General features: G+C 39.6%; 1 protein-coding gene across 1 annotated transcript; it reads right to left on the reverse strand.

The window, feature by feature from the left end:
• Positions 1 to 1954: 1954 nt before the first annotated feature.
• On the reverse strand, positions 1955 to 10511 carry ESM1 (endothelial cell specific molecule 1). Its single transcript, XM_036403408.1, has 3 exons — positions 10107 to 10511; positions 6102 to 6257; positions 1955 to 3959 (listed from the first exon to the last, which is right to left on the reverse strand). Exons 1-3 carry the CDS (start codon positions 10429 to 10431, stop codon positions 3859 to 3861), a joined length of 582 nt encoding a protein of 193 aa, XP_036259301.1. The 5' UTR covers positions 10432 to 10511; the 3' UTR covers positions 1955 to 3858.
• Between the last annotated feature and the right edge of the window lie 237 nt (positions 10512 to 10748).

Below are 10748 nucleotides of genomic sequence, written 5' to 3' on the forward strand. Positions count from 1 at the left end.
TGTGGCTGGATCCCCACTGGTGGTTGCAGAAAAGCCAATCTCTCCAGGCATGGGTGCCACACACCCACCCAACCATGACTGAGGTACTCAGCACTTGTACGGGGGCACTGGCAGCTGATGCCAATGAGAGGGCAAGGAATACTTCAGCATTTGCATGTCTTTCTGTTTTAACACCTATTTGATTGCTAAACTCACCCTCCTGAAATAATTAAGCCAAGTAGTTGAGTTGTGCATGGTTTCTGGCCACCCAGAAGATAGATGGCGCCACTTTTGGAAGAGAAAAAAACCCTGAACATATCAGCTTGTCAACCACAGTTTCCTTGGATAGTGACAAACCCTTGTGAATAACATATTAAGACAGGCCAAAGTGAAAATCATGATGGTTATGAAGCTATCTCACTTTGTGAGAATTCTATTTTTCACAGACACAACAAGAACAGGAAATATTTACCAATTTTGCAGGTGTCAGGAAATATTTTCAAAGTGCTGCTGTGACCTGACAATCCATTTAAATAGATAGCAAGCATGTACATATATTTTCATTTAAAATATATACTTTGTTGTGTTTGCTCCAATATCTGTGTCCTAGCGGGTTAGAGTGGCAAATTCATATTGTTAATCACACTATAGTGATTAGGCAGTGATAAATCTCACAATACAAGTGTGAATGCTTTATATCATGAAATCTTACATCAGAGCATGTTAAAGATGTTTCTCACAGTTGATACTGATAAGGTTGTTTTTCATTAAAATTTATCTACACTCGAAATATATTTCTTACATATTATTTGAATTGTGGGTGAAATACATCTGAGTATATTTTAGACTTCAATTCTGTGTATTTCAGACACTGCTCTAAAACATTTGGTTATATATTGTTTGAACTGTAATGGTGTCTGCAACACCCTATAATACAGACTGTAATACAAACTGCATTAAAGCAGAGTTCTTACCAGTGTCATCACACATTAGATAAAAAAATGAGAGTCTTTGCATATATTATATAGCTTACAGTTCAGCAGCTGAGAAACTAACAGCTAACTTCCAGAAATGAGGCTTATTTGCCAAACATGTTAATTCTGTAAGTAATATATGATCCCACTAAAACCAAAATAAATACTAGATGACAGGATCACATTCTGTGATGAACCATTTCACAGCTTTTACTTCAGGAATAGTAGTGGATTTGTCAGTATCAGATTAACAGTTAGAATCAAACGGTCTTAAAGGTCTTTTCCAACCTAAACAATTCTACTATTCTATGTCTCTATGATAATTTCCATTATTTCTTATCCTGGTGTAGTCCCATTGTCACTGGTAACAACAGATAAATTTTTCAATGGATAAAGGATAAAAATAAAAGGATGAAAGACTCTAATTTCATCTTGAAATCTATTCTGTGTGCAACAAACTATCACTGAAGCAGCTAAAGAGATACAAAAGCATTTTATAAATTTGATGAAAAAGACTAAAAATCATCCAAAAAATGTTTTCAAGACATTCCTCTCCATCTCCTCCTTTCTCCTGACTTGCCAGTTGCGGATTCACAGGTTATTCCTCTATGAAAAATGAAAGAGTATCAAGGAGTTGCAGGCTCTGCTCCAGAGCTAAATAGTCCCTGGCATGGCAATGGCCAGGCCAACAAGAAAAGACAGCTTCCAAATCCTTCCTGTACTGAAACTGGCCAAAGAGTGGCTGCTCCAAGTAGGCAGCTAGGATCCAGCCACCTTGTTTTGAAGGTGGTTGAAATGGTGGACACAAATCTTTCTGTACATGGGACACCAGTCATTTTCTGCAATCATGAATGGTCCCAGAAATTTGCTGAAATAGATGCAGACATTGTGGAACTGTTTCTGTGGATTTGAGACCAAAAGCATACCTACCCTCCATGTGGCAAGAGTAACCAGCAGGCTTACTCTTGATAGATAGACACAATAGACAGTGATGCTTTCAGTTGTTGTTTTTTTGTGTTTTTTTTATTGAACAATAATAATATTACACTCTTTAAAACCAACTGACCTATTAGATTTACATTCAAGAACTCATAATGTCATTTATGACACTGTTGCAAAATATTAATAATGTATGCAGTATTTGCTACATTCTTAAATATTTCTCATCAGTCTGCTGGAAGACCAAGGGTTTGATCCTGCTCTCACTGAAATCAAGAAAAAATTACTTTTGATATCAGTAGATTAGAATCAATTCACTTGCTAGTAAATAGCCCAAGAAAACATTATTCCCTCTCAGACCCTAACATTCAATACTGGTTAAAATGTGGTATTATGCTAGTTTGAGATTTATGTTTGTATGTCTCCAATTATCATGGCAAGAGAACCTGCACTTTCATTGTGACATTTGGATGTCCACTGCTGTCATCATCCTCTTGTTCCAGATCAGCATGATTCATGCCTGCTTTCCCAGGTGAAAGTATCCTGCTTTCACAGATGTTGACTTTGGATCTCTTTAAAGGTATCCAAGTTTCTGTTGTTCATGGTTTTAAAAGCATGCTTTTAGATCCTGAACTAAACTCTGGCTGCTGTACTGTGTGTTCTTTCTTTCACTGCAGTCATTGTCAAAGCTCAGGTTGATTTCAAAGGAAATGTTAAAATCAAGCCGCACTTCCAATGAGAGTGCCCTGTGTTACAAGGCTGTTCCTAAACTCAGGGCATCCAGGTTCACTCTGACACAGCAACATCAATTTTTATTATCTGTGGATCTGGCCGTTTTCAGGCATATTAGCAAGCCCTTCTCAGTGGTGATTTTTTAACTTACACAAATATCATCCAGCTCAGGCTGAATGAGGGGCTGCCCATTCCTGCAACACTCTAACACATGTAAGTTTTTCTCCTGGCTGAAATGGGATCACTTGCTCATGCAATTGAGAAACAAAGGACTGGGTACCAAAATACTGTAGTCTGTGGCGGCACTATCACTTGCTGAGGGTTCAAGGCTTCCCTGGTTCAAATAAACTCCCTGTGAGTCACATCTGGGCCATAGCCAGCAGTGAAGATGGAAAGTATGAAGGTCCCTTTGCTGGCCTCTCACCACTCTTCCAGAAAAAATGCAGATATCGCCTTAATGACACCAACTAGCTGGTTTATAGAAACATATATATTTAAATAATGATAAGCAGCTTCTTTTGTTTCAGATCCCCTTCTACAAATTGGTAGAATTTACCAATCTGCTGTTTTTCTGTACAAAATTTAACTTTAGAAATTCAACTAAATACAATATATGTCTGTAGTGTCTTGCCTAAGTTATTCACAATGTATAAACTGAAGTGCTGGATGTTTTCTCTCTGAAGAAAGGCATATTTGTCTCTGAGGAATTGTCACCAAACTTCCAAAAACTAAAAAATTGTTAACAACTTTTGTTGGTTTATTTAATTTACACTGTTGTGCTTTTGTTGTTATTAATTTTATTGCACAGTGGCGTTCCTTCCATCTGAGGTGTTGCTCATATGTGTTTCTTTCACAATGGTTCCACATCAATAGTATCACTCACCCAAACTGTCCCCTTCATTCAGTGAGAGCTTTTCCAGCATCAGGTTGGCAAGAGTCAGCCTCTGGCACTATTTGAATGATCATGTTGGGTTTTCAGTATTACTATACATTCAAAAAGCCACAATACATTTCACTGTTCAAATACTTATCAAAACAAATATCAAAAGTCATATATACTGTACAGTCTATTTTTAAGTAAACTTTTTTTTTCATTAAAAATGGGTCACATTGAGCTTCAGAGATTACATATTCATACATTATAGATCTACTTTGTTCTTAAAGTGTGTTGTTGCATATTCAATAATCTGTGAGAAATGCATTCACTTGAAAGTCTTACAAGTGTAAGTAAATATCAGCGAGGATTTAGCCATTTCATTACTGGAGAGCGAATAACTTTCTCTTTAACGAATTCCTCTTTTACAGAATTTCCATCCCCTGATGCCATGTCACTATCTGAAAAAAACACAAAAATTAAGGTGGATTTCATGAACATGAGAGCTTTAAAATATTATCCTGCAGCAATGTCCCTGGTTTTATGAATACTTTGGAAAATCCTTGACTGGTATGTTTGCAGAAAACTCAGTAAATTACCTCCAATTACCTAACTGCAAAATTTCTACCAAATTAAGGCACAAGTCATATCTGTTTTCTAATAGTTTAAGCATAAGGCTGATGAGTTGACTTCATTTTCCAGTTCTGACTGTAACACTCACTCCAGTGTGACACAGAACCAAGCAACACATCCTCAATAACTACAGCAGTAAATTAAACGCCCCTGCAGCTATTCTCTGACAGAGGCCAGCTGGCATGGAATAGCCTGGTGTGTGCCACTAAACTCTCTTACTCTCCAAAAATAGGTAAAAGATACTCCGTTTGTCAACTGGAAACAGTCCCTGGCTGAGGCTGATTCCTAAGCTGTGACTGGGGTTGTTTGGCCCAGCAAGCTGGCTGGGGACACAGTGTGCTGTCCACTGCCCTCCTGTTTGACCGTGAAAGGAGTAAAATTGCAATGTACATGACCTCTGACACCATTAAGTTTGCTAGGCATATGTAGGCATAGTGTTTTTTATAAAACATATGGGTCAGAAACCTGCCTGTTTAAAACACCGAAGCATTTACAGCTGTTTTAATTCACTGATGATCACTTAGATGCTATAGTTACTTCTGAAGACCCCTTTCAAATGAAACCCTGTGTGACCACCCTATGGAGTACTACTCGTATTGTCCCTGATCTGCTAATAGTGACAGACCTCTGAGGACAGAAGTAATTGGGAAACTTTTGCAAGGGTAAAAAACACTGTTTGTTTCTATGCAGTGGATATCTCGTCCTGGCTGGGATAAGTCAAGCAGTTAAACATTGAGGCAGCAGAAAGTTTGGGACCAAAGGCAAGTGGGGAAGGGAAAAGGGGAGGAGGAACTGGTGTAAATAGGCTGTCTGGAAAGGTTTGGAATATAGGCTAGATACAGAAAAAAGCAAGCACACTCATTATTTTGACACCCTCAGTAATAAATAGAAGAAGGAAAGGCAAAAGAGCGCAATCATGTAGAAAAATACAAAAATATCAGGGCTGATTGATCTTGTAAGAGGGTTTTTTTGAGATTATTTTAAATGTGATATAAGCTGCAGAAGTTTGCTTCAATCTAACTTTCTCTGAGCAGGGAAAGAGAGAAAGATAAATCTTGTATTAAGACAGAAAACTCTACACAGTTTAATATAACAGAAGAAAATTAAAAATTGCACACAAGCTGCTGTTGGAGAAGAAATGAAATCCAAAAATCTTTAGTGAAAGATTTCTATCAAAGATAGAAAATCCCAGTAGATCTCCCTATAAAAGGTCCCTATAAAAAATCCCTATAAAAGATCCCAGTAGACCTAGAATTAAATCTCTGGGGGTTTTTTCTGACTTCTACACATTTGCATTTATTTTAGTTTCTCTTTAGAGTAAGCATTGTTCAGTCAAACATACCTTAGTATCATCAGGTAGGAAAAAAGGGGAAAAATTTTAATCCCACCTCTAAAAGCTTCAGTGATCTTTCCTTGGTGCATCAAAAACACTCCAGTTTGTCACACTCCCTTTTTATTTTTTTCTTTTTTTTTTTTTTAATTTTAATTCTGGACAGATCTATTACAAGCTTCAGACAAAAATGTAAAGGAAATAAATTATTCCAATGATACTGTGACAAATGACTACAATAAAACATTTAATAAAACCTTTCACTGACAACTGAAAACATATAAAGCTCTGTCCTCATGGGGAAAATGAAATGCTGTTTTTACTATGCATTAGCTAACACTAGTAAATGCAATGTAGTGAAATCCTGAACTGACATGCAAACCCTAGCACAGCCTCCTGCTGCACAGGTGAGGTGCTGCTAGCACATGCAACAGTTGCAAAGTATTTCAAAATGTTTCTAGCATGTGTCACGGCTCACCTAATTCCTTGCCACACGTTAAGGAATAGGAAAAATAAACCTATCTTGTGTTATAAACGGTTTTCACAGCTCCACCAAAGTACCCACCACTCATACACAGAGTCGTAGTAGATTATGTGCAAGGTGTTTTCTGCTAAAATCAACTGTCCCACAAAGTCTTACCTGTGTGTGAAGATATTTTTCGTCGATTTGGAGGCTTTGAAGCAGACAGTTGAAAAAATGGGAACTTCAGACATTTCCCTGTTACTCTGTCACAGATGCCAGAGGGACAGTTGCAGGTTTTCCTGCATTCCATTCCGTAGCTACCATAGGGACACTCTGGGGAAAAAAAATATAGCAAAGCAGCTCTCAGTGATCCAAGTCAGCTGCTGTCTTAATAGTTGGTCTGCTTGAAAGTGGAAAACTTTTGAGTGGAGGTCAGCTAGACCTTAGATACAGGATTTCAGCATGCTGAGTTCTTTTTTACAGTATCTTCCAATATTAACAAATCTTGACATGCTTTACATACATCATTTCATTTCCTGTAACTTATTTACAATGTGCTACTGGTAATCCTTCTCTGAAACACTCCTAGATTTAAGTGCACTCCTACATTACATTGCCTTAGTTAAAGGCAGCATGAATATGTAGGTACATAATTATAGAAGATTTAGTTAAAGGACTAGCACTTTAGAAGGGAAGATGACTCCAGAAGTTCCCTGAACTCACTGTGTAGTTAGTTCACTATGATATTATCTGACTTTCACAACAGTTGATATTTAAAGCTGCAATCCGATGCTGGTGTGGGGCTGCTGTGGCCTGGGCCAGCAGTCTGGGAGGAGGATGCAGCCTGACCCTGAGGAGCTATCCAGCAAACTCATCATCCACCTGGAGATGCTACCGGGTCCTCAGGAATAGCCTCCCACCCAACACCTTCTCAGACAGTCAGGTTCTGCCTTCCCAGACAGCTCACCTGCATCTCCAGCCTGAAGAGTGAGGATGGCCTAAAGGGATCTCTGGCACTAAGGCTCCCTGGTTATGCTGCATCTGGTCACATAATGCCCCAATTCAAACCTCACATTCCTGAGCTAGCTTGGGGAGGAGCACTACAAAGCAGTTGCTAGGATGGAAACAAATGTTTTCCAGAGAAAATTAAGTCAGGAACAGGATCCCATATCCCATAGCTGACACATATCATATCCTGGGCCATATAACTTCCCAGAGGGTTTAAACTAGGGGCTACGGCCCTTGTCTTCTTCTGCCTTGCTGTTGAACAGGATACCTTCCCAAGACCATTGCTGAAGAGGCAGAGACTGGGAAAATCCATGTCTAACGTGTCCTTTCCAAACCCACAAACAGATGATTGTTCCCAGGAGATGTTTGAGATATCCCAGGAGAAAGGCTTTCATATTCAGACTCTGAACAACCTTGCCAACCCAAGGTACATGGTCACCTTAAATGACAAGGTCTGGAGAGTTTCAGATTCACCTCCTAAGGCAGATGAATGAGTATTTGGGGCTGGACCAAGGAACCATGTAGCCTAGGCCTCCACAAAACACTTAAGAAAGGTGACCACAGTAAGCACAAATGGTACCCCTCTCCCCATTTTGTCTCTCCTTTTCAGCTATGAGACCTCGTCATCCAGACATAGTTTGTTTGCTTATAACACCCCACAATAAAATAACCTTTTCAGTTTGTTCAGCCTCCTCTTGAGTGAAATGCAAACTTTTTGCTTTGCCATACAGCCTAGGTAATATGAAAATCAAGCTATTGCACTATAGTTATATAGTTATAGTGTAGCCAACATTTTACAATTCTCTGTGTATCAAATGAATTTATGGATTTATTCTTATAAAGGAAAAGCCCTAGAAGATCAACCAGTTCTCTGAAATGGACTGCACAGTTAGTCACTCCAGCATGGAGAATCTTCCTAGCCCTCAGCACACTCCCCTTCCCAAGAATGACTCTTTGATCTGCTGCTTGTCCACATAAAACAAAAGCAAAATCCCATCTAATTAGAACTGTTCTTGTCTGCATATCCTCCCTGGGAGACATGGAGCATCAATCTGCCTGCTACAGGTGCTCAGCCTGGAGAAGTGGGATGCAGAGATGTGCACAACAGCGCAGAAACAAGTCTGAGCCCAAAGCACTTGGCTTTGTGTGGAATAACCCTGGCATTTATGCTGCTTTTTGCACTTCTTGACACTGAGATCTGAGTAAATTCATCTTTTAGAAGGTTTTTGTTTAATAGGATCCTGTTCCTAAATAAATTGCAGATGGCTTCCAGTGGTTTAATGGAATCAAGGGCACCAAAAAGTATTTTGCTTTGGGCCATAATGACATTGCTATTGATAATAGTACAATGCACTGTCCTAATAATAATAAATAATCCCAAAAAATTGTTCTGGAGTATATACTGCCCATTTTTGAAACAAGAAATTGAAAGACAGAGAGTTCAGATCATTTTTCCAGAAATTTGAAGTAAATTGGCAACAGGAAGCCAGAGAGAATTTAGCCATCCTGCATCTGTCAGTTATTACAAACATGGAAGTTATTAAAATGTGTGAGTGACCTGGTATCATAGCTGCACATGGATATATAAAATAACAATATCTGACCCCAAGGAGAGACTGTACTATCTCAGAGCTGAGATGAAGAAAGAAAAAAAATTCAAAATTACATCTATAATATTTAGTGGAAATAAATATATGGGGAATAGAAGATTTAAGCACCAATTTAAATTTGAAGCCAAGATATGGCTTTAATGAAATTAATGAGAGTTTTTCCACTGAGTGATGGGAAAAAAACCCAAACATTTGATTTCACATTTTCTACAGAGCACCCAAGATTCAGCTATGGGGTTTCAGATTTCAAGACATTTCTTTTTTCCCTTTCAAAGGGTGCTATTGCTAAGAAATTCATATGAGGAAAGCGAAAAGTACACACTAATTCAAACAATTGTTATTGGAATTATAGGCAGTATCTTGCACTGTGGTGATTTTTAATAAACTGAAGATCAATCAATTATCTCAGTAGAGTATTTTCCTGGTGAGTGCACCAAAGATATAATCTTTATGTGTAAGTTCTACTCATTTGCAATAAAGTTTTGGGTTTCACACTCAACCATGCACATGAGTTTATTTCAAATAAGGTAAGTAAGTGTGCGCTGTATGTGAATCAGCCGAAGTGATTTTTGCAGCATCAGGTCCTAAGTCATTACTTTAACTGAGTCTATTAATACTCCTGATATTTAACTGCCAAGATATTCCCACTTTTAAGGAAGTTATTCTAAGGCTTATCTGTATTTACTTACTGAAATGCTACAAAAACACAGCAAAATCCCCTGCACTAATGCTTTGCAAACTCTCTTTTTAAAATTGCTTATTTTTCAAAAAATTCACCCTGCTTCTTCCAAAATAATACATTGCCACCCTATAAAGATTGCCTTGTTTAAATGGAGTGAGAATAGCTCCTAAAAGAAAAATGTGATTATAGCTTCTGACTAAAGAAATCAGCATGCAACATACCTGGAATAAACTGAATGCAATGCCTGGCTGCTCATCTCACAGTCATCTTCTGCTCTGTTATTGCCATCCTTCAGGCAGGAGGGTTTCTGTTTGCCTCCCTTGACCACATCCCTAGGATGACTGAGCACCTCAAAGGACTAAATTAAACAGGACAAAGTCTCCAGGCACTCAGGCTGTGCTGCTTTCTCCATCCCCCAGACCCCAGCGTGAGCACCAGGTCTCTGGCCAGGCAGCCGGCAGTGCCAGAGGGAGCATCACCCCCAGGAGTGTGCAGCTGCCACAGGGACCCTGTGACAAGGTTGGACTTGCAGGATTAAAGTATTTATAATTTATAGAGAGCCACCCACTAAATCAACAGAAAGAACAGTACTAGTGCCTGGGTGTCTCAAGCTCCAGTCAAAAATCTCATCTCCAAGCACACCCTGTTGGTATTTCCTTACACATGTCCCCAGGTAATGTGTAAACAATATCATCACATTAATAAACCTGCCCCAGTACATGTAATGCCTTCTAATGACAGCAGGTATTTTTTCCCTTTTTCCTTGGCTAAGGGATGAGCTCTAAAAATCCCATTTTAACTCCTTTCAAGCAAGAGGCAAACTCTGCATGTATGTTGCTGTCAAATTGCCACAGTGGGTGCATACAAAGTGAACATCATTACCTTTGCAGATACCAAATTCATCACCAAAGTCATCCTCCTCAGTGTAAAACTGGCACTTCAGCCCAGGACCACACTTGACACCATCCATACCCGAGACAGTACGATAGCAAGTCTCCCCCAGAGCAGCTGCACACACTCTGCAGCAGCCACAGTCATCCAGCACCGTTCGCTTACAGCGCGCAGTGCTCTTGCATGCGTTACTGTCACAGGGATCAGGGCAATCTACTGCGTATTTCGCACTCCAGGCAGCTCCAGCAGGCACGGGCAGCAGGAGGAGGGTGAGGAACAGGAAGCCCTTCATGTCTTGCAGGGGTAAATGCTCCATCCCAGAGAGCAGGTCTCAGTGCTCAGCCTGCTGGTGCCTCTTGCCGAGGGAAGCAGTGGTACAGAATCCAAAGTGGTAGCTGCACACATCAGCCTACAAGTTTATGAGCTTTATAAAGTGTGTTGCCCACATGTTGCACCGTCGTCAGCTTCCTCAATCCGGCAGCGCTGCTCCTGCCAGCCTCCCTTGTTTCAGTTTATGAAATCCAGGATGAAGGTTGGATTAGCACTCTGCTGCCATCCAGGAATTGAAAAGCCTGAGCTGATGTAATCTGTTATGTTTAGTTGGTTGTTTTGCATGAAGACTAAAAACTCTCT

This window comes from Molothrus ater, chromosome Z (genome assembly GCF_012460135.2).
Source record: "Molothrus ater isolate BHLD 08-10-18 breed brown headed cowbird chromosome Z, BPBGC_Mater_1.1, whole genome shotgun sequence".
Lineage (NCBI taxonomy): Eukaryota > Metazoa > Chordata > Aves > Passeriformes > Icteridae > Molothrus > Molothrus ater.

Excerpts from the sequence above, each read along its gene's own strand:
- ESM1 (XM_036403408.1), bottom strand. The coding sequence starts at position 10,431 with ATGGAGCATTTACCCCTGCAAGACATGAAGGGCTTCCTGTTCCTCACC. Across the intron at positions 6,258-10,106 it reads TGAATTTGGTATCTGCAAAG|AGTGTCCCTATGGTAGCTAC; the intron begins GTAATGATGTTC and ends TTTTTTCCCCAG. Across the intron at positions 3,960-6,101 it reads AAAAATATCTTCACACACAG|ATAGTGACATGGCATCAGGG; the intron begins GTAAGACTTTGT and ends TGTTTTTTTCAG.